Below are 24,774 nucleotides of genomic sequence, written 5' to 3' on the forward strand. Positions count from 1 at the left end.
GACAGATGATATAAGCGGTGCTAAATAACAATGTGTACAGGTCTGATAACTACAGATATTTAATGCCACAGTTGTTACAGTTTAAAGCTTTGCTTGGTTGAAATCTGGATTAGCCTTTGGGACCACTTGATCGACTGTCATTTTTTCTAATGGCTGATAGTTTCCAGCTATCATTTACTAGCTATTTTGATTAGAATTTTGTGCAAATTAAGGACATTCCTTTACATTGTGTTCACATCTGGAAGTCTGTATATTAGTGATATTATAGGTGAAGTCCCTGAGAATTACAAGTTGCATTGAAAAGACAAAAAAACCCTCAAACAACAAAAAAATCCCCATTTATTTATTTTTCTACGCATTTTTCCTTTTTTAATGTATTTTTTCTAAAAAAACTTCCAAACATTTCAGTTTTCCAAAGAATATCATGTCAGGTTGTTTAGTGACATGTACTTTAGTTACTTCATAAGCTCTTTCATTTATTGTGCAACATTTACTTCAATTTTAAATATTTTTTGTGGTTATAGATCTGCATAGGTATTATGGTGACTGCTTCTGAATTAAAGAGTGTCTTGGTTATTCTTCATTTTACTAACACTGGTCAGCATTTGGTTAGTCTTTATTATTTACACTTAATTGAAAGGTTCTGGAGATGAAAGAGTTATTTTCTTTCCCACAATTCTATAGAAAGCATCTCACCATTGCAGCTGAGAGGTCATTAATTACTCAGTGTATCCCTTTGAGATAAAGTTGGGTTATTCTTTCATAAAATCTAGTCTATAAAATCACTGAACTATCAGCTTAGAGAGTAGTTTTGATACTAAAAAACAGCAGATGCCAAGATGCTGCTCACAGAAATATTGCTTCATGACAAAGATTTGTCTTAAGTAGCAAATACTGGTTACTCAATAAATATGATAAAAATTTCTAAATTCAACTTGATGAGGTTGAAATGAACTAGCTTGCTTCTGATTGTTACATTTTCATTGTTTTCTATAATCATTTTCAAAAGTCAGGCACACAAAGGTTTAGGGACATAATTTATTATTTCCATTTCTGAAAAATATTGTCCTCAGTGACTAGAGCCCTGATATTGGAAGCCTTATTCCAGCAGTCTCTAACTGGTCTCAAGAATCAGGACCTAATATAGAAGACCTGAGTATATAGAGAGTATAAAAGACTTGAGTAAGATCTTTAACATTTGTTCCCAGAGCCAAACATGATCCTGACACATACCTTGTTGTAGTGAAGACTCCGTATACAAGCGGGTTTCTCTCGTCTCTTGTAGAAAGTAAGAATATATCTTCTGCAATGGGAAAAATATGTTTTGTTTTGGTTTTTTTTTAGTTAAACATTCACTGACTATTTCTATATTTACCATTTATTATTTGGAGATCTGTAAAAATATAACAAAGCTTTATTTTAGTATGAGTTTTAACTTATGCCACATGGATTTGTGCTACTACTCTGAAATGTGTCCATTTGCAGGTAGTCTGGTTTTTTATGCAGAATCAGTTTTTCACTTTCCAGCTTCTGGAGGGGAAGGAAAAAACCCTGTAATTCTGATCAGATCAATTCTGGGACTTCTGATAAAAGTCAGAGATACTACTACTACTGTTTGGAAGAGGAGTAAAGTCCAAACGAGAGACAGTGCTTCTACAAATCAGGGTGGGAAAAAAAAAAAACCAAAAACACAAAAAGAAACAGAAAAAAACCCAGGCAATATTAATGTCAAAATAGACCATTAAAGATAAATCAACTTACGCAGCTCATCAAAATGTGTGTCTGCTCCTTCAGGACCAGGTATGGAACACACAAGCCTGGCTTTCAGAAAAGTTGTCCACTTGTTTATTAGGCTCCTTTGGCCTCCCATATCATTCTAACAAAAAGAAAATGAAAATACCTTAACATTAAACAGATAAGAGCTTTAACATATGGCAGCACAGACTGCACTTTTTCTGTCTGATTCCACAGTTTGATCTTACCACAACATCAAGGTCTTTCTTTCACTATTTTTTTTTTCCTAAAACAGTGTAGGACAGCCTTTTTATAAGTAGCTCCCATAGTTACTTCTCAGCTCAGAGAGTGGCCAATTCAAATCTCCTAATTACACTGAAATCTGATTGCAAAGTTCTCTCATCAGCTCTACGACTGGAATGCTGTGAAAACATAGGTCTATATCATGTGATTTCTTGCTCCCTGTGATGCTAATTTTTGCAATGAGTTGTTCTTTGAGAATTCTTTACAAATCAAATAATAGTACTGAAAGTTTTGGATAGATTTCTCAAAAAAGAAAAACTATAATCATCAGCAGCTTACAACATAAATACTGTCCTGTTTGCTTTGTGAACATAGTAGAGAGAGAAATGCATTCCAGGAAAAACCAGTCATATTATTTTAATAATCATTGTTATGGAAATATCAGTTTATCCTCCACAAAAGATTTGTATTTTTTTTTCCTTTTATTTTACTGTGGGTTTCCAAAACATAGGCATATTTCTCCAAATTTCCTTTAGTCACTGGAGAAAGAAAAAGCTATAAAGGGTCACCTGAAATTTGAATTACCCTTCTGAAGGGTAGGTTTCCTTCTACTGAGTTGGGTCAGTAGGGGGGTATGGGTAGTGGATTTTAGAAGATTTAAATTTTAAGAATCTGGAACTAGGAGTTTGCTCATGTATTCCCTCCACTGCGTACATGAAAAATCTAATTAATTACATTTATCTGTCTTCCATTGGTCTCAAACAGCAGAACTATTTAGGTTGCACAAAGCCATTTAGGCCCCAACATTTTTCATTCTGAAAGTGGTAAGGACAATGATATACTAGCAGGAAAAAGGACTCAAACACTTAGGAGAAATGTTATCACCAAGGGTAGTCTCCCAGCTGCAGGCTCTGAATTACCTCATGAAGGTGCCTACTGCTTTCATTTAAAAACTTTCAGGCTTAGGAGATCTGAGCTGGAAATTACAGGACCAAAAATTTGACGACAAATATTCAACCACTTCAGATTCATTAGGAGAAATCAGTTTTTTGTTAATTGACTTTGCAACCCTGAAGGTATAGAACCAGCCAGTAAGAAATACTGGGTGGTGGAAATTACATGTCATTTCTGAAGATCGTATCTGGCCCTTCAGGGCTGTGTCATACACATTACAGGCATTCAGAAAAGATGGGTTTAAGTGCTGAAACCACAAGGAGTAACACTTCTCCGGTAATGCACTCTAACCACTTTCTCTTTTTATGTACCTGCTACTTTTAAATAGATTAACTCAGTTGGAAATGATTCCACTTCATATATTGCCTTTGGAACCCCTGCTCTTACAGGAATTACTGCCTCCTCTCTTGATTTCCTGAGGTCCTGCCAAGTCTAAAGCTTTGCATCTACCTAACAGATTTATTACAAAGGTGTCAGAATTAGCAGCCCGAAGCCAATAGCAAAAAGAAACTCTGCATGTGTGTGTTCTGTTCAAAGCCATGGCAAATAAATTTTGTGGTGCAGTTCAAACCAACCAACTACAAAGACACGAAAAAGAATCTTAAAAAGCAAGAAGTGTTAAGCTTTTCTTTCCTCTGGCAATTCGGATTAGCTAAGCAACTCTCATATTGCAGGGCTTCCACTTTGATTTCTGGTGGATGCAGCGAAGCATCAGAGGAGCTAACTGCCTGGCTAGGATCAGAATACATGGAGAAAGTGATGGAGGTGGAATGGAAGGTCTCTTGTCTAGCTCCAGCTCCAGTCACTGCAGGCATTCAGCTTCTGCCTGAGATGGAAAGATATATACTTGTGTTTTACACTCCTAAGTTGTGATCCAACACAACATTTCCACAAATGCTTATTTTAAATGAATCAGTAGTTCCACCAAGTACCTGAAGAGCTGTGTGAACCAAATACTGTGCTCAAAGGAAGCAATCTTAGCAAGTGCTATGTGCTTTAAAGTATAAGATTCCACTGGATTTAAGATTTATCTGTATTTACATGCTCTCAAGCCAGGACACGACGTTAACTGTGTTACTTGAATTTAAGAGGCATCAGAGCTGACATTCTCTAGGTGTGTCTTACATATCCAAAGCTGCCAAAATAACACTGAAGAGTTTGTAACAGACGAAGGGGGATTCAATGACCAGTCAGCGTTCCAAGAGCTACCAAGTCCTTCTGAAGCCTGAGAGTGACAAATTTATGGTGCAGAAATTGAGAAAGTGAAAAGACCTTTCACTGATTCAGACAGTTGTACATATAATATGCTGACATATCCTTCAACGTGCTTCTTCCTACCACCACGGCTGAATGAAATGAAGTGGACATTTTACTAGGAGGATGGTTTTGTTTGTGGTTTTTGGGGCTTTTGGGGAATTTTTTTGATTAGCAGTCATACAGTACTTTCAATTCTTTATGTCATTTCTGATTAATAGTGTCTTTCCTACTATGTGCACAGGAACTGACAAAGGACATGATTATTTTATCTACGTATAGAATTAGTTCAGCTCAAATCACAGAGGTTCAGAAACTACAAATAGTATAGGCATATCTTTGCTTCTGGACTTCAAGTAGTATTGGTCCTACAAAGCTCTGGAAATGTCTGGTTTTTTTCCCTATACTATTTTTGGTGTGTATTAGGTCAGTTTTTGACCCATCTTGAGGCTTCAGGTGCTGGAGAACATGAGCTTGTTCTCTTTTCCTTCAGACTATGTTGGCATGAACTCATTCACTTTGCATCATATCTGCTCACTTTGCTGTAGATTCCTTGGACCATCATAGTTCATGATTATTGGCCTCTGAGAGGCTGCACAAAGGACATACTGGCCCAAAACATTTTTGAGACTGGGTTGCTACGGAAAGAAGACAGTCTCTTCTGTCAAAAAGATTATTTAATATCAATCTGCAATGAATCACTGATGTACTCAAATGCTGTGAGCTGTCTGTAGAGCAGGACATTAATATAATAAGATGTACAGGATGGGTAGTCAGTGGATTAGAAAAAATGGATGGAAGAGCGAAAATCACCAAAGCAAAGCCCAGTGAGTGTATAGGTGAACAGAAACAAGGGTTCAACAAAGAGTCTTAAACTCCTAAGAAGACTGCTGAACTGATTTACAGCAAGTAAGGATTTGCCTCAAGTCTGTTTAAGTGATAAACTGGATGTACTGAAACGATTTTTGACAAGAGATAGGGTCTAAAGACAAAGAACTAAAAATATGGGAGATGAGACAAGAAGACGAGATAAATTTAAGTGCTGAGAGAAGCAGAAGGTACCATGAGCAAGCCCCTCATTCCAAAAATATGGCTAATCTCCTTGTAACAGCCAAGCAGCCTCAAGTATCTGAAATCTTATCTCCCAAAATATCACTTCTAAGCACACTGGATTAGCAGTGTTTACTATAAACTTTCTTACTGGACAGATGAAGGCACTTAAGACTGCATATTTCATTTTGAATATAAATAAAGCTTTAATTAGCACTTACTGCTTTGTACTCTCACAAGCTGCAACAAATACCAACACTTCTGCCTGAAATACTTTCTTTTTAAAAGAAAGTAGTACCTGTAAAATCTTGGTTGCTTGTGTTTGCCTGAGTTAGAAATTTAGATAATTGCCAACTAGAAGGGGAGGCTGTTCAATCTGTCACCTGTTGAGGAAATATTACCCCATATATCACAAAGATTTAAACACAGAAATTATCTAGATAAATGAGAAAGCAATCCAATATGACTTTAACGACTCAGACAGACTCTTATTTTACAGAAATTCTAAAATTTCATTCCTTTTCAATGAGATGGTTGTAAGAAACAATTTGTTGGAGTGAGAAATCAAGTTTCTACCAAACTACACTAAGAATTCAACTATCTGATGTACAACTTCAATGAGCAGGGTAAGTGTAAGGCTTTCTGACAACCAGGAAAAATGGTACTTAAATGTTACAGTGTAAAACTTGTGAAGTAAATTAAGGTCATATCATACACCTCTCTTGGGAGACTTCCATTGAAATCTTTGTTTTCTGATCTTCAATTTATGTACAACAGAGCAAAACAACACATTTTTCAAACTCTCTAGTTAAAGATAACTATCATGAAAATAAAAGCCGTCAGAAAAAAATATTGCTCTTGGATCAAGTGATTTAAAAATCAACTTATTAAAGACTTTCTGTTGTATCTATTTTCTTTTCTATTGTATCTTATATATATTATATAAACGTAGCTTCATTAAAATGCACAAGTGTTAGTCTTGGAATCCAGTAGGCTGGAAAACAGATGGCAATGAAGCTAAAGAACATCTGCATCTTTGGGGTTTTAAATCTCTTACTTGTTTGTAAGTAACAGTGACAAATTGAACATTAGAACAAAAAGTGCAGTTATCTGAAAAATCAGTCTACATCAAAGATGTCAAACACTGTGATTCATAAAACTTTAAAGACAGTAATTATCCTGAACAGCTTCTAAAAGGAAAAAAAAGGGGGGGGGGGGGGGAGAAAAAAGAAAAAAGACAATGAGTGGAATTTCTAGAAGCAGGTTATTAATTACAGCCAGTGGCAAGATGTGCAGAAGGACCATCCAAAGAGAATTCCTGGCCTGAATAAAAGGAAATGCTGGAGAACAGAGGGGGAAAGTGCTGAAACTGCAAAAGGCCCTGGAGCCTTTCTCTTACTGAAGCCTAACTACATTACAAGGATACCAGAAACAAATGGCATCCCCTGCAGCAAAGCCTTACATTATGGAGGGGGAAAAAAAAAGCCTTCCAGCTGACTTTACAAATGGAGAAACAGCCAACAGTATTCTTTCAATTTCTGTCCTCAAATTCATAGTTATTTTATAATTATTTAATTTTACTTATATATTCTAGCCCCACCCGACTCTGTTAGTGCTGACTTAACATGGGAAAGTTAAATTCACTCCTTCAGGAATTAAGGTTCAGAATTTCTTGTCCAAACCATACTGATGTCAGATGAAAGACTCCTCCCAGGATTTCAGCAGGCTATGGGTTACATCCAAAAACATCAAGCAACACATGACGTGTGACTTGAGAGAGAATAAAAGTACACTTGGAATATAAAGAAGTGAAAGAAGGCACATGAGACTTTAGATCTTTGACTGCACTGCTATGGATACATCGCACAAACTTGGGAAAGTTAGTTTTCCTCTGTGTCTGAAGACCCCATCTCATAACCAGGTGGTGAGTCTGTGTAGTAATTCTGCTCTTTCTATGAGATAACAGAATCTTTTCTGGGGAAAGCATCTCATTATAGGATTACATACTGCTTCCTGTAAAATGGCATCAACCCCTCCAGACACTGCAGATATTGCTAGTGTATAATACTTCTGCTGCTTGAACTGTTGATCTAAAGTACTATGGACTGTGCTTTCCAAGAGCTCTATCACTGTGGTAGCGTTTGCACATAATAAAACAGAACTGAAGGCACAAACCAGCACAGAGCCCTCATAGAAATTGCATCTTTATTGAAAGTTCAATACCATCACAACTTGAACCAGAAAACTCATACTCTGGCGTACAGTTTTGCAAAACCCCAGACTGCCTCTTGGTCCCTGGGACTTTTCCTTCTGAAATCATCATCCATCACACTCCTGAACCTAATTCACAGCTTGTCCTGGCTCTCTGCTTATTTTTCCTTCCCTGAGACAGAGACACCATGTCAGGCACTATGACTAAAGGGTGCCCGTCAGTAGTGCAGTGTATTTGCTGACCTCATAACCTGCCACTATGTACCAGCTGGCTTCATTCCCTCAGTGAAAACCACACTGCTTGTTGCAAAAGAATTGGACAGGATAAATAGTATCTTCTACAAACTAAGATTATAGACTGTGGATCAAATCATTCATTGAGCTCTGTGCATGTCCCAAATTGATTGCAAAAACCAGAGTCAAATATAGATCTGAGAAAAAACAAAACAAAACAAAACAAAAACCAAAACAACCCGTGCAAAAAAGCTAAACATTTATCTCAACTGATGCCCTTGCCTATCTAGAAGCAGGATTAGGTAAGAACACACATATATGTAGTCACCAGAATGCATGAGTGCCGTGCCTAATGCCAAGCCTGTTTTTGGCTTCCTCAGCTGAAATGGATAAGAGCCCAGTAAAACTGAGCCAAGGAGTTCTTTGGCACAAAAACAGAATGAAGCTCAAGTAGCTGAATATAACCCAATGTAAAACTGGACATGAGACCTATGTGTAAGGATACTACTTTGGATGTTCACACACTTCTAGGCATGAAGACAATGGGAAAAAGGGGCTTTATCACAACAATAGCAAAAATGACAAGACTATAGGCTACCTATACCATGGAAAAGCCCTCTGTCTGAATTATGAGTGAGAGACATAGTGGTTTAGCTGTGAGTTCCTGCTCCGCAATCAGGGTTGTTTTTATTTCATCCAGAGCCACAATGTACTCACACTGAGCATGTGTAACTGTTTGGTTCACTATGGAAAATGTCGATTTTTATTTTGGAAAGTATTTAAATATCACACCCAGAGGTTTCTACCAAATTATCTTTGGATGGGATCCAGACCGGAAAATCTAACTACGCAGCAAAGAAAAATTCTGGACTGTTGCTAAACTTACCATGAGAAAAACCCACAAAAACCAGAAACTAACAGGCTCAGGTAAAGGCAAGAAAATGACAACAGCGAGTTGGCATGTGCTTTGGGATAGATGAAAGAATAAAATTAAACCCCGTTTTACCTCAAGGTCATTCAGCAACCCTGCTAAGATTACCTCCAGCAGATGTGCTAGTATTAAGAGTATTTCCCCAAACTGTTCAAAGGCTGCCACAAAATAGATGTACTCTACTATATCTACCATTAGGCTGTTCATTCCAACTTCAGTGGTAATCTGAAGTTAGCAAAGACTTATGGTTGAACTAATAAAGTATTTTATGGAATTCTCATGAAAATCTACTTAAATTTTTAGAATAAACTGTTCATGGTTTATTCCAGTGTGTTTGACCTGCCTTTACCTGCCATCTAAATTTTCATATATACATAATATAAATTATATGATATGGATACATATAAAGGACATAAAAACCTTCAGGTTATGAAAGGTAGCATTCTTCATCATGAAGCTACAGGCAAGTCAAGTGACTTGAGGGATCATGAAATTAATGTCAATCAGGAGATCAGAATTTGTATTTTTTGAACAGATTAAGAACATTGTGAAACTGGAGCAGTGTGAGATGTAACACTGGGATAAACTGGTTGCTTTCTGAACAAATAGGCTTGAATTTGCCATTCAGAATTGCCATTCTTAAGTAAAAATGCCTTGATTTCCACATTCCAGGGACCCAGTAGGGCAAAGTTCCCTTTATAGACAGTGGAAAATATGTACTTCAGAGAGTAATTTGGATTGAAGATGGAAGCAGTCTTCCTCTAAGAAGTAGGCATCTGCCTTTACTGGAGTGAATGCCTGATAATTAGTTTCCTTGCTTGGATATTTACAAGTGCCTGAATTCACTAGTGTGAGACGGTGACCACAGTATTGATAACCAGAGGTTGAGAGCTGGGAAGGGCGTGAGACCAAAAAACAAAGGTAGGTCATCATTTTAGAGAGTCATTTAGAATTTAGAATTCTGAAACATCTGCATTTGCAACAATGTACTCAACAGCAAAACTGTAAACCACGGTACATTCTCATATTAAAGATGCTGACAGAAAGAAAAAAAAGGACAGGAAGATAATTTTATCACATGAAGAAATTTCAAAATCAGAAATTTGCTACTCAGAGATATTTGAACATCTGAGTCAAAGCACTTGGAAGCACAGGGACTTTGGATTAGACATAGGAACTCCACTCCAATTAACTCTGCAGGCTTCCACTTCCGAGCCAGTGGGTTACTGACAGTGTCTTCTGCAATGAGTCTCTCTGGTAACTAGGATCATTTCCAGAGTTTGCTTCAGAGGTTGTGCAGCTGCACTTCCATAATCCAGTTTTTAAAGCTCTATCTTGACACTGCAATTTCTTTTTCATTTTCCCTGAGGCTCACTAAAATTCAGTCACACCTCTTTATACATAAGCATAACTTACATATTTTTGCTTCGTCTGTAAATCATGATTCCCCCCCCCCATTATATTATTGAAACACACCCATGAGGGACAGAAAATATACAAAACTTCCTATACTTATGCTTCTACCCTTGCCAATTAGGAAAGTTGGACTAAAAGACCTGACAAAGCCTCACGCTATATCTCTTAATCCATCACAGCTAGAAGCAGATATTGTATGGAACTGGCCTGTCTCCAACACATCAGCCCCTAAAAATGAAATTAACATGATGAGCATCTGCTTTTCTACATAATTTGAAACTTTTCAAATGGCATATATTATACAAATATCAAATTTGGAAGTCCAAGAGGAGTTGGCTGCAGAAAGAATCACTGCTGCAAAGACGCTCAAGGGGCAAATGAGGGCCAAAGTTGTTCTAGGGATGACTGTTTCAGAATGTTTTTAATCATTATCGTTGAGAAATCAAGAAAGAAAAAATTATTACCCACGGCTGGCATTGTAGTTGGGCAATATTACGGTGACAGAGGAGGTATATAAGCATGTAATATGCAGAAAGTTAAATCTTGTCTGGAATGAGTTGCCTCCAGAACTGGAAGCAGGATAGCTGCACGAGTATGGCTCTGAGCCCAGACTAATTAGCCCTGCTGAGAACATGTTAACATGGCTATTTTGCTTCCGGGACCCCAGCTAGCAGGGCTGAACAGTAAAGCATTACAGTGTGAGGATAACCCAAAAGGTTTTGGAGATCAATTATCTACACTGTGTAGCATAACACAGTATAGAAAGACAAATTATGTTAAGACCCAGTTATCCCTAGTCACAGTAAAAGCATGGCTAGACTATTTCCAGGACAAGAAAAACACCTCTTAACTTTTACATCCAAGCAGCCCTGTGGCAAAGCCCACTGGAGACCCTGGACTTGGAGTCTCAGTGGAATAGCTGCCTCCTGCCATTCTGGGAATACAAAGTGCTTAAAGTACCAGACAGGAGACGAGGTCATAGCCTTGAACTCTGCTCATGTTCATGGCTTTGGAAATAAATAACATCACCTAAAGGTGGAATGCTGGGTGTGTCCAGGGCTCTCAACTCAAGAGCTCTTAAAATGATTACATTCCAGTGTGCTTAGAAAGTACAGTTTAACCAAGAGGGCTGTGCCTAATTGCTATATTCTTGTCCCCAGGTGCAGCGTGGCATATATAGGGATGGAAAAAAAAAAAAAAGACAAAGAGCTCACTTGTTCCCACTAGAACAAAGGTTGCTTCTGGATACTGAACACTTTGGGAAATATGGGAAAGCATCAGAGGCCAAAGTCTTGGCAGTCGAGGTCTCAGAAACCAGTCTCTAAGACTGCACGCCCTAACTTTTGCAATACATCATCAAAACCATTAAAAAGAATCTTATAACACAGCACATGCAAACCACTGTAATAATAAACAGGAATTTCATACTGCAGCAGAGACTACTGCTTTTGGCTAATTTCCACTCCATTCCAATAGAATGAGATTATAACTTTGAAAAGAAGTGTGTTTCTATATAGATAACAAACAAACAAAAGCTTCAACAACCTTCTTCCCCCCCAAAAACCTTTCTGTGGACTCTTTTGTGTTAGAATTTTTATTTTTCTTTTTATCTGAGTGGGGAAAATAGGGGGGAAACCTGGGTCTTTCTAGAGCTATATTTGTGCATGTGTGAAGCCATCGATAAACCAAATTAGAATTCTACGATCATTTAGCAGCAGATATACAAAAAAATGTAGCTGACTTGTTATTTGACTGCACAGGGCACAACACATGGATGCTGCAAATTTTTTTTTTTTCTTCTTCAAAATCTTACTTAGTGTGTAATTACTGTGTCAACTTCAGCTGATGCAAACTGGTTCAGCAGTGTGGACAATGTAGCTGCAAAAGCTTATGTCCATGTTTCTAGAAACAGAAATACGTGGGTCCACGGTCTTAAGGAGTTAAGGTTAATATACATATGTGTAACTATATGCATTTTAGAAAAGAAATAAACTTTTCTGGTTAATCTTCCACAGTATTTTTTTCTTTTTACTTATAGTCTTACATGAAAAGAAAGCAAATAACCATAAAGACTGCAATTTATGTTAACCATGAACATACTGTTAAGTACTATCAGGTATTACCGATAGCGCAATGATACTTCTTCTGTTTCCCTCAAACCAAAAACAGGAAATGCCATTTGCCATGATAAATTACACAACTGGTTCTGAAAGCGACTGTTGAAAGCACTTCCTCCCTTGTCCTGCTGATATCCCTTAGTGATACACAGAATTAAGATGACGTAACCTACATGAGTGCTATGGAGTGCTGTGTCAGTGCAGCTCATACTTCAGGACCCTAAGTATGGTCTGATGAACATGACAAGGGGCAGCTGTTTGACTCTGGGCAAAGTATTGTAGTCTTCTGGGTCTGAAAGTAGCTGGGAAAGGGGAAGGCTTTCCAGAGAAGATTTCCCCTAAGGGAGAGGATCAGTAAGGGACCATATTGTTGAACCCTTGAAAATTAGCCAAAGAATAGGCTGCATTGACTAAGGTCCTTATTAAAAGCAAAGCCTATTCTAATTTCAGCATGTGTTTTTGGCATGAATGTGCAGGAGCCCTAAGGCACAGTGAGGTAGAGAGCAACTAAGTTCTAGTAGAAAAAAAAAAAGTGTTTAGATCAAGAAAATTATTTCAAAAGTTGCTGGACTCCTCCCATCCACTTTTATTCTCTGCTTACCAGGGAAAGAAGGCTTAACTCTGTGTAGTTAGGTCACATTAATGAGACAGTGTGAGTAGAAATTGTTATGGTATCAACTGTTGCAATCAAAGACATTGTTCCCATATCACAGACAATTAAGCATAGCAGATGTTTCACGCCAGAGCAGAGATCCAGAGTATCTTAGTTCATAAACAGGAGTCTATGTGCATATTTTATATTATATTAAATACCCAAAATAATTCTACTATAATTAGAATAATTAGCATTATATTTTTTTTTTATTTGAGGGTAGTAAAAACAAATGTACATAAAAACTGGAGTCTGGATTATCAAAAGAATTCTGCAACCAGTGGGAAGTGCTCAGTAAACAAAGACAGTGCAAAACAATTCATATCAATCACCTGGCTTGTCAGTTTTCATTGTTTTGCTTTGGCTATTAAAAATAAAATCATAAATTTTTTTCCCATTAACATGAAATACTCTACAAATTCAGTCTTATTTGAGGTATCATTATACATAGTCATTAGGATTTCCTTATGATATATATGCTTTTATTATGATATCTCTTTTTTTCTTTAGGTAAAGGATGCTGGAGGTCTCTAGCTAATATATCTTAGTTTGCTATACTCTCTCATGTGCCTTGGCTTAAAATTTTGTCTATCAATTTCTCCTAATGCATTAAGTGCTTTCTCATAATCAGCAAATGCCATGTCTAGCAGCAAATCATATATGTTTGCGTTTCCATTCTGCTATTAATCACACTGCTGTGAAATACCCAACTAAAGATTATCCACTCTTTCGTCTGGTTAAAAAGCTACTAGAGAACTGATTTATGAATGAGTTTTTTGTTTTCTTAACACTTTAGGTCAAGGACAGAAGTGTGAAGTGGTTATGGTCACTGAAATTTCAGTTGGAGTTTGGAGTTTGCTGAACTGCAGAGCAGTTGTAGATTTACATATTCATAAGTGTGTCCACTCTTAAGCATGTGTCCACTAGCTGAATGGGTGCTCTTCTCCCAGACACATCTTGTTGCAGATCACAAACAACTTATTGATTTTGGTCATTTACTAATATTCAAGTTTCTCAAGAAGATAATTTTCACTGCCAGCAGAGTCACATTGCTCAGAAAATGCAAGTCAATGATTCTGAACAAGATATCGTAGAAATGTAGCTACTCATGTGACCGCTGTGATGGTGTTGCTGATATCTAGTTCATCACGAGATAAACATTTGCTCAAAGCTTATATATATTAATATGAAGACAGTTTTAAAGTCCCATTTGCCTGACTTTTACCAATGATTCCTGGGTATCTGGATTCACTGAGGACCTGAGGACAGGATGAGAGCACTTATACAGACTGCTTCTGTTCCTACAGAATATCCCAAGGGACAAGAGAGTGGATAGAGAGTATGCCTGACACACAAGTCATTAGACCCTTCTGCCACTATGGGAAGAAGACCTCAGCAAAATCAGCCCTTGAACAGCAAACTACACTGCTGTCTTCATATGCAGGAACTCTTTTTTCTTCTCATTACCATTTGAGGAGGCTTCTGCCCTAGACAGAGATGCTTCTCCAAAAAGAGTGCAGTTCACGAACGCCTGAGTCTGCATATACCATAGGGGCAGAAATCTTCCATAAGGGGCAAACCCAAGTATAATGAAAGAGAAAGTGAAGGGATCAATCATTTAAAGGAGACCAGGCACCAGCCAAATGAACTTTTTACACTGCAACAGGCTGGGGGTCTGGCTTCTGCTGGTCAACGGGTCAAGGACCGTGCTTCTTCCCAAGGGAGGAAACCTCCAGGCAGATGTGGGTGTAGCTCAGAAACTATATACATTTTTAGCCACCCTTCACCCCAGCTGATTAGCCGGAATGTGCAGAAACAAATGACTGACCCCAGCTTTCAGTACTGCCCAGGAATGATGTACAGGGCTAGGCTGAAGGGATGGGCTTGTATATCCACACATTCAGTGGGCACTTTCCATGAAAACCCAAATACCCTGCCACCATGTACACTTTGACACATCAATCCTCACTGAAAGCTCATGAAACAAAGAAGGTCACTGTTGCATCTCTGAAGGTCAGTACGTTATCATTTGGACACAGGATTATAATTTATATTAGCTTTTTAAAAAGAGATACACAAGTCAATATAAAGACTATTTTTTGAAAGGTAAATTTCAGATGGCATTAGTAATCTATTTTCAGAAAAATTACCATGATGACTCATTGGGTAACAAAGGAAAACAGATTTCTCAGAGAAACAAACTAAACTTTGATTTTTTTCTTTAAATAAAAAAACAACATAGAGTTCTCACCTTACATACTCTCCCAACTCTGGAAAGGATTGTCTTGTCAGATGTGCCACTATCTTGTGATATTTCTCGAAAAAAGAAGTAGATTTTATCATCATCTGGGTTATAGGTATCTGGGATGGGAAAAGTTCCAATGAATTTTGCCCCTAGAAATTAGAAAAAAAAAAAGAGGGGGTTTTAAAAATATGAAGACAAGCCTTAGTGCTTACTATTAAATATCTCTGCACTTATGTTGCATCTTCCAATGAAACAAAAATATCATTATACAGACATTTAGTGGCGGGTTCCTTACTAACTGCAAGAAAAAAACATGGAGTCATGGACTCTGAAGTAATTACTCTTAATGTGATGTTTTTGTGCACATATCTCACTACCACTTGCATAAATACGCAGCACTGGTTATCGTTCTCAGTTTGAAAATAGGATAACTCTCAGTACAAAATATTGCCTACACAAATCTACTTTACTGCTCTTGCTACCAATATGAAGCTAAGCAGATTTTCTGAAATCACCTGGTAGAATTTAAATTCATTTAATTAGCACTTTAGCAGTTATGAATACAGAAATACACTACTGTTTACTAGAGATAACTTGCAAAGGAATGAAAGAACCTTTATTGACCTATGGGACTAAAATTGTCATATAAATGAAAACTTCTTAAGGTAAAAGATTCCTACATATCTATGATATAACAATCTTGCTGATTATATACACCAAATCCAATACAGAGCCACGCTGGGCTTCCCCAGTTAGCACAGCAAGCTCCAAAACTGTCTGAGCACACAATTCCTTGTGGATGGAAACAGATTAGCTATATTGATGTAATGGTTTGTTTGGGTAATTTACATCTGCTTTTTCCAAAAAGTTCCTTGTCTTGACATGCTGGACCATTGTATTATTTCTGACCTACGCTAAGTAAGCTTGGGTGTCTGCACCTTACTGGCCCAAAATGCTCTTTGCTGTCTTTCTCAGCTCCCATGGTCTCCAATCCTGCTCTACCTGCTCACTACTTGAGGGGTTTTGGTGTTTTGTGCAGGTTTTTTTGTTTGTTTCTTCTTCCTTTAAATTTTGCACTAAAATCAGAAATTAAAGTAATTTGAGGGTCCCTGACTCCAGCAGAGCAGGCAACAACACTGTCTTGCACAAGTGAGCCAAATACTTGAGGCAGTGATTTTTAAGACATTCCCCAGTGTGCTACAATAGATGAGCTCTTCTGAGAGCACTTGGATCAATGATGTTTTTCTTTAAACAGAAGTGGCTATACAAATACAGTGCAAAGAGACCCTTGACTCTAAAATACATTCTTTCAGCAATAAAATACACAGTCTTTGTCCCTCATTATCAGGTAGGCTGGAGTAGAAAGCAATAAGGAGGGTGGTGTAAGAATGCAGAGCAAACAGAGCATGCTGGTGATATGGAGGGAATAGTATTATCAGCTTTCAATGTATCTTCATGCCTTTGTCCTTTTCATAATGATTGTTACTTTATATTAGACTGGAGGAATTTTCACCATGAACTCTACAGTACACACAGGAAAGAAAGAGAGTTCTCGATTCAAAAGTTCGCAGTCAAAGGCCTGAGACAGAGTGGGATGTATTAAAGTGCTCAATGTGCACCTTCGAGACAGAAAAGTAAATTTATGGGTCAAAATAGCCACAGTGCTGCTTGCATTTTAAACCTTTCTGACACTAGAGAATGGTGTCAGCAGGAAAAATGAAATGATGCAGGCATCAAGATCTATAAATTTAAGCTAGGATTTCTAAATGAGCCTGAGGAAAATATTCAATTACTCCTCAGGGCCCGTAAGGCTACTTTGAAGATTAGATCTCTAAGCATGAATAAGTATTTTTGCAATATGGTTTCTTAAATATGTGGTTAGCTAAATAGCCATTTAATAGGAAAACCTGTGAAATACTTCTATACCATGCTTTTGAAATTCACATCCATTTTTTTTTCTCTGTAATCCACATTCATAGAACAAAACACCGAATGTATGGGGTTTTTTAAATTAAATTTCATTGCTTTCTTTGGCAGGCCAAATGCAAAAACAAATGTCTCAATACCAGTTCCTGGAACACATTTAGAAGAATCTTCAACAAATTAAAGGAACACAAATATTTAACAATTTTAAATCACAATTGAAAACACTGAAGTTGAAAGTTAAATTCAAACAAAAATACACTGCAAGAGACATGAAGACAAAGAAAGTGAAAACAATTTAATGGAAGAGATTATGATCTGAAAAGCACACTATGTTCTGCAAATGAGATCTTTGTCTGATCTTTTCTAACCCATCCATTTGACATAAAAAAGTGTTTTTAGACTAACTGTGAATTAGGCCTTTGGATTCTTTGCATGGGAAACGAATGATGATGATTTTAAACCACTATTCCTTTTCCCATACACAGAATTGTCCCCCCCCCCAATTGCTTCAAGAGAAAAGTTTCCCACATATTAATTTCACGACTGGATTGTATGCAATCAAATAGGAGATTACAGGCATCATGAACTCTGACAATAGATGGTACAGGTGTTGCTCGTGCTTTTTTAAACATGCTAATGTGGCCTAGTGGGAAAAGCTGATACACCTGGTCCTTCACTCTAGGGTTGGCTGGAATGGCCATGTGTGCTATTGGTTACCTGCTGGCTGTCACACCCTTCTAAAACCGGCAGTAATTTTATACAGTGTAACCACGTGTGCCTCAGTAACACTTATGGAAAAGTTAGGCCTCAGAAAAAGAAGGCAGTAAAAGAGTAGCTGTCCCAGAACATAAAGAAATTAAAAAGCAACCTGAAACAGTGGAAGACAGAAGGTCTGTGTAGCTGGGCTGGCAGAAATACAAGGAACAATAAAATGCAAAGGAGAGTGCTCATCTCAAGTATCATAATCACCAAGAAGTGAAACTCCGAACCAATATTCAGCCAGGTCCTCTCTCAGGGAGGGACAAATGAATAATCTTATTTTTAGAAGGATTCCTGCAATAGGAGGGGTGAGTCACCCTCTGGAAGTGTCACCTCTCTCAGTAAATTACAGAGACAAGTGAAAGGATTGAGCTCAGACAGGATGCAAGCTTTTTGCCTTTTAGAGCTAAGGGAGCTGAATCCCATCCAAAGTTCACAGGATATAAAGAAATCATTGCCTGCAAGTCTTTGCCCTGGAAAAGACTACTAAATTGCTATGAAAAAAGTGAGAAGGAAAAAAAAAAATAAAGTAGAGGTTAATACAATTCAGGGAAACCCTCATTCCAGCTATAGCCTTAGCTTCCTATGAAGGAGGGAGGAATGTGCAGCTGTTTAGTGCATGCCTGTGTGTGGTGTTCGGGTATCCTACCACGGGATGCTCTCCTCTGCCCACTGAGCTGAAGCAGGGCAGACTGGGTTCCAGTGGGCAGCTTTGCCATCCGGAGAGGAGCCACCAGCCCCACTTGCCTCATCCCCAGCCACAGCCACAGGAGAGGCAGCTCCAGTCGGTGGCTGTGGGAACGCCTGATTCCAGCTCTGCGGGAGAAGGGCTGACGTCTGAGCAGAGGCAGCATCCCCTCTGCCACCGCCTGCAGGAGTGTGAGCATGTGTGAGCGTGAGTCATGGGAAAGATTAGCTGCCTTCCTCCTTTTCTCCTCTGTGGAGCTGCTATTCAGTCACTGAGATTAAGACATGTCTTAATTAGTCAAGATAGAGATGCCCTGCAAGGAACTGGAAGGTATCCCACACATTTTTCCCTTATGCTTTGTCTTTCCCTCCCTTCCCTCAGGAAAGGATAATTCTGTTTCCAGAAACAGAATAAGACTAAACTTTAAAAATATTAAGGTGCATTATAGCAAAACTTCCTTGGCCCACTGGAAAAAACAAGCTATATATTTTATGCTTATCCTAAGTAAAACATGAGTCATGCCTGGAAATCATTTATTTCTAATTGTACAATTATTCAAGCATGTACAACTTTTCCTGGAGGTCTAACATATGGCTGGTAAACGGGTGGTAGATTTAGGGAAGACGGGATTTAGATGAGATGGGAGTTTGAAACTTGAAATCAAGTAAATATTTTCCTTATACCAATATCGGCAGCAAGTACAAAAGTATGTAATTGGTAACATTACACAATAAAGTACAAATATATTGGCCACCCTATGGCTTAGTGCAGAAATGATTCCGTCATTTCGAGTTGCACTCAAAATTTTCTCCAGCCTTAAAAGGTCTGTTTCAAAATATTAAAAGCACCTAGTTTATATCTATGCCTCTTAGTATAACACTGCATGGATTGTGTATGTGAAGTCTTAGACAAAGTGTGGCTGTAGGTTTTTATATGGCTGGAAACAAGGTAAACCTGAAGAATATATGGGGTCTTCAGTGTTTATATAGTGTGGGGTAATTTTCACCTCACAGTCTAGCACACTAAAGCTGTTTTTCAAACCCAGACATATTAATATACTATTCTCCTTAGAAAACCTTCATGAATACAGACGCTTTAAGTGAAAACAGAATAAATCATGAATCAATCTAAAGAAGAAAGGCAGACACCCCCCACCCAGCCTCCAGACTAAAACACATGAACAGTTCTCAAACCTATCGTTTGTTCTGTTTTCTTGTACTGTTCTCTTGCCTTAAACTGCTCATGAAGTAACAATAATAACATAAAGAAATGTTTGGGACTGGATATTTAAGCTGTAAGTTCTTTTGGGCTGGGAACTGAATCCTGTAATGCTCATCAAGGTGGATCTATACTAATGATAACACCAGATGCTCCTCAGGGCCAAACCACAGTAAATCCTGTTAATCTTTTTTTTTTTAAGCATATTATTGCATCCCTTAGGAAAGCAGCTATGCAGACATGCTTCCACACTGAGCATCTGCGGGCCACCAGTGATAAAACTGGATATGCAGTTGCAAGGCTAATCACAGTTAGAGAACTGCCTACTGGAAGGACACATCATCCTGGTCCATATAACTTACAAGCCATTACTGGTCTGCATTGCACAAGTGGTGTGTGAAAATGAGAGACAGGAGATAGGAGAGGTGGGAAAAGAAATGTTTTGAGGACAGCAGATAAAAGTGGGATAGGTGAGCAGAGTCAGATGTGATATTTTTCTAGCTGTCCAAAATATAGCTACTATTTGGAAAGTTAATAATTACTTTAAGTGCTTTTTCCTTTATCTCCTCATCTCACAGCAGAAATTTTGGGATTATGAAGTTACATCTAGACAGAAATGTAAGGCAACAGTATAGGAAAAAAAAGAGAAGAGGTAGGGAAAAATAATTAATTAATTAAAAACAGAACATTTCCTCTTCTTGAGGCCTCGAAGAGTTAAGAGGGAAAAATTATCTTCTTCAGAAGTTGTCTGCTGGGAAGACAACTTAACCCTGTGGTCAGCAGGCCCCGGCTTTACAATACACCCATAATAGTTACACAGGCATCCTGAACCAGGGCCAGTGTTGCCACATCTCTAAAGACAGCTGACGGCTAAGAGGGAGATGCTTTAATTGAGCAGGGTTAGCTTGTGAGTGAAGTTTTCCATGTTACTCTGTGTGTGGTTTGGGACTGGCTGGGTGCAAATGCAGCCAGTTTTTTAGAGGGTTTACTAGCTCAGAATGTTTTTTAACGGGTAAGAAAAAGCGGTGTTTTGCTTGGGAAGCTATTTTTGTGTGCCCTTGGTGGTTTTAAAATGATCCTCACAGCAACAAAGGGTGTTTTACCCCCTCAAAAAAAGGAAAAGAAAAAAAAAAAGACCTCCTACCTAAAAACGTGGAATTTCTAGTCTGTCATTTCAACATGCTGTACGGAACAGCTTTTAACCAGTGATTGGAAAAAAAGGTTTTTAAAAAAAAAATATAGCAACAAGACTGGAAATAGAAGCATTTAAGTCATGATATTACTTCAATTACAGGACTATATACAGATGTAGAGATCAAAGACAGAAAGTATGATTAGGTCTTATGCTCCTACTCTTTCCCTAATTAGCATTTTCACCTCTGTGACTTTTCTCAAGTGCATTTTTGTTCCACTGAGTTTATTTTAAAAAAGCCTATGTAATCCAAAGATATCATGATACAATATCTATATTTGTAGTTACTGGACACATATTTATATAAGAAAGGAGCTATTAACTTCAGAGGGGCAGGGACAATGCAAATGACAACAGTATATGTTTGGGATCTTACCAGTAAGCCAATAATGTTCAGAAATGTCAGTTCTGATGTAATGGTGGTCGTGAGAAGGACCCAGAGAACGTGTTAGAGCAGTGTCTTTGCCAAGGAAATCAGAAGCTGTTCCAGCATAAAGATACTCATCTGCAAATAAAAAAGAAATAGGGTTTCTACAGCTGCGGGGCAAACAAAATTAAAACTGTTTATGCTTTTTTGGGTGAACAACACCTGTGTGTAATTGGCCTATGAACTAATTTAATTTTAAAGTATTACTGACATATTTTTATGTGGTTTTGGGTCCTTAGAAAAGTAAATTCTCTGGGCTCTAATGGGTACTGGGCTCTAAGGGTATGAAGATGTAGACAGTCTGGACACCCTGCCCCATGGACCTGGAGGCCGTGGTGAGGACATGACCATTTATCCATCCTTGTGTCCCAGGTTTGCCATGGCCCCAATGGCTTTGCTGCTCCTGGGATTGAGCTAGAAAACCATGATGGATGCAACCCCATGGGAACTTTGCAGCTTGGCTCATTTCTGGCGTAGGGATGTCCATCCAACACTTAATTCACAAAGAGGAATTCGGGCACCATGGGAATTCTTTGCAACTATTTAACGTGATAACATCAGGAATGTGGCTACAGACCCAAATCATCATCATCTTTACACAGAGAGTGGTCTTGCTAAAATAAATGATGTATTTTCCTTGAACAAGGCAGCCAGAATTTGCCTCACAAAGAAACTACACCTATGACACAGTGCCATGTGCCTGCTTCAATTGCAGTCACTATTTACTCTTCTGCCAGCTTTGTGGGCAATGCAAACCCTAAGAAATGCATAATATTTTCTGTTTCCCTTCAGATCTTAGTACTTTTCAAAAAGAAGCAAAGAAACAGCATCACTGCAATTATTTTTCTTTTTACCACACAGTGCATTTTACAATACTCTTTTTTTTTCCTGTATAATAACAAGATAGCTGTATTGGTTGGAAGAGGGATTTTTTTTTTCTGTTTAATGATTTGCAACAATAAATTCCTAGAGTTAATAAAATGAAAAAAGTTCTTATTCATAAATTATAATCATATAAAAAGCTATATGATACATAAGAATCCCCTTCCAAGAGTTCCTTCTCCAGGTTTTCTGATAATCCAGGGTGGAAACATTTCACAAGATCTTTTAGAGAGAAGCCTTTGTTGAGAGTGAATGCAGAATAAATACCATTCAACATAGATGTTTGTTCTTTCATTTGTGAAAGATGTAAATGCACTTAAAAAAATAAGATCAAGGGGAAAAAAGCGAAACAACAAGCCAACCCACAACCCATGATCCACAAGCATTTTATTTGTCCTAAAAAGATCTATCATCTTTCTTTTTACCTCATTATTATTGTTACTTCTGTATTCTTTCCATGACAGTTTTGGAAAGCACATCTTTCAGACAGCATGTCGCCTTTGTAAAGAAACAATAGTGCATTCTGAAAGGTATTTGTCATAATGAGAAATGGGCAGGGTAATTGGTGTTTGCTAACTGACAGGCACTCAGTGATCGATAAATCTGAAGGGCTAACAGAAATTCTCCATCCTTGCTTAGGCTCTGCTGACAAGGCATTTTCAGCACTTCTCTCAGCTTTTGGTATCTCTCATTCCAAGTTTCAGACATGTCCTGGACAGTTTTTGTGAGTGGTAGCTTGTAATAGAGGATGGATGACGAGCAGGTGATTTTTCAGTCAAAAACACTAGTTTTTTTAATTTATCTGTGGAATTTACTTGGGGAGAAATGTCATGTAGTACTCAAAGAGAGATTAGCTATTTCTCCAAAGAATGAAAATTACTCAGTTGTGTTAACTTACATGTGACTGAAAATATAATCAGATATTATTTAGCTCATAAACATCTAAGTTTTCTGAAGGATCGAAGTCATATTTATTGTCATTTGGCAGATAAATAACACTAGAGAGAGAGAAGTGATATGTCAAGGGCTACTCCTCTCATCAGTAGCAGAGATGGGAAATGATGTCCCCTGAGTTCCAGGGCAGAACCTTATCCATGAATTATACTGCTCTCCTAGTACATTTGGGAATAAAGTAAGCATCCAAAGATAGACCAAAAACACATTCTCTGGTCAGGCCTTGTAACTCTTTACAATGCTCCTTGTACATTATTGTGAAGCACTTGACACCAGGTACAGTTAAAGAAAGGATACTAGAATACCCCGACCATTAGTTTTATCTCACCCAAAAATTCTTATGTAGCAAAGTTCATGCCTAAGGTAGCTAAAAGACAGAAGCTTCATTTCACAAGACTTAGTAGAACAGTCAAAGCACTAGAGTGCTACTGAAATTAGGCAATGCTGTAATAAATTAGAGAGTTTTATTGCATTTAAAAAAAAAAAGTTTAAAAAAGCTAAAAAAAAGTTAAAGTTTCTAGAATCCCATTTTAAAAATAGACTTCATGGTCATTAAACAGTACTAGGGGTCTCTGAGAAGAATAAGCACTGGCTTTAATCTATTGTTTTTAATAAAGGAAGTCCTGCCCCATCTGTAGGGTCAGAATCACAAATCATCTATCTTATTATCTGAGAATAAAGACTGAACATTAGTCATATTCTTTTTATAACATAGAGTGACCGATACTTCAAAGCACTGTCACCACAGCTCTTTGGCTGTAAATGAAAACGTCATGGTGCTTCACTCTTATCTTGCATTCATATGCTTGACGGACAAGCTAAATGAAAATTGTCCAAAGCTATGAACCAAACCATGACAAAAGTAGCTCTCATAGTGATTTGAAATGCGGAGTTCAGGCTGACATTCCTTGGCCCCGATGTCAGACCACACAGCGCTGCGATGCACGCAGCAGGCAGATTGCACTATCTTGTTCCTCGGCTCCCAGCTTCAGAAGTGGCTACTCGAGTAAATAGAAACCTCAAAAATGTATTTATGGAAATAGTGGATGTCAGCAGACTTCAAAGGGCAGAACATATTGATAATTGCAGAAAGAGGCCCAGAAGGGCTTCAAACATTCTCTGTCCATGTGGGTTTTTTTGTTGTCTTCTTAAAGAAGCAATGGCTGGGTGAGGGTGAAACAGCCTTCCTACCCGGCTGATAGAGGCTTCACAGCCATTCTAATGCCTCTGTTTGTATTGCTGCCTCCCCAGCTCTTTGGTATCTGAAGGCTTCCTCAGCTCTGAAAGCACAAACCAGCACTGGAAACATGACCAGTGCCAGAGATGCTCCAGCAATGCCATCTGCTGACCCTCTGACCCTGGGCTCCCATCCAAAGCCATCACACATCTGGGAGGAGCACCAGGCTCTGATGGTTTCTTACCTGCCATCACTGAGGCAAATGGCTGCTGAGGATCAAAAGGGCATTTCAACCTGCCAGACTCCAAGCTCTGAGTATCCAGATGGAACACCATCTCCTAAGAATAAACACATATTGATTATCCTGGTGTGCCTCTAGAGAGAAAAAGTCACTTAGACAACCTGTTCTGCTAACACACAAAGTGAAGGTGTGTTAGATCATGCCTCTGCCCTCTCAGCATTGATGTTTACAGTCTGTGTCTCTGTTTTTTCTGGATGTTTTTCACTCAT

General features: G+C 38.2%; 1 protein-coding gene across 1 annotated transcript in view; it reads right to left on the reverse strand.

Annotated features, from left to right (window-relative positions):
* The window catches only part of SEMA3D (semaphorin 3D), a 122,041-nt gene that overhangs the window by 35,165 nt on the left and 62,102 nt on the right, over positions 1-24,774 (reverse strand). The window contains exons 6-10 of the mRNA XM_018068115.2: positions 24,509-24,602; positions 21,201-21,329; positions 15,048-15,190; positions 1,762-1,876; positions 1,234-1,303 (exon numbers count right to left, since the gene is read on the reverse strand). Coding sequence (XP_017923604.1) covers positions 1,234-1,303; positions 1,762-1,876; positions 15,048-15,190; positions 21,201-21,329; positions 24,509-24,602 — 551 coding nt within the window. The remainder of the gene's footprint in view (positions 1-1,233; positions 1,304-1,761; positions 1,877-15,047; positions 15,191-21,200; positions 21,330-24,508; positions 24,603-24,774) is intronic.

This window comes from Manacus vitellinus, unplaced genomic scaffold (genome assembly GCF_001715985.3).
Source record: "Manacus vitellinus isolate BGI_N305 unplaced genomic scaffold, ASM171598v3 scaffold_13_pilon, whole genome shotgun sequence".
Taxonomy (NCBI): domain Eukaryota; kingdom Metazoa; phylum Chordata; class Aves; order Passeriformes; family Pipridae; genus Manacus; species Manacus vitellinus.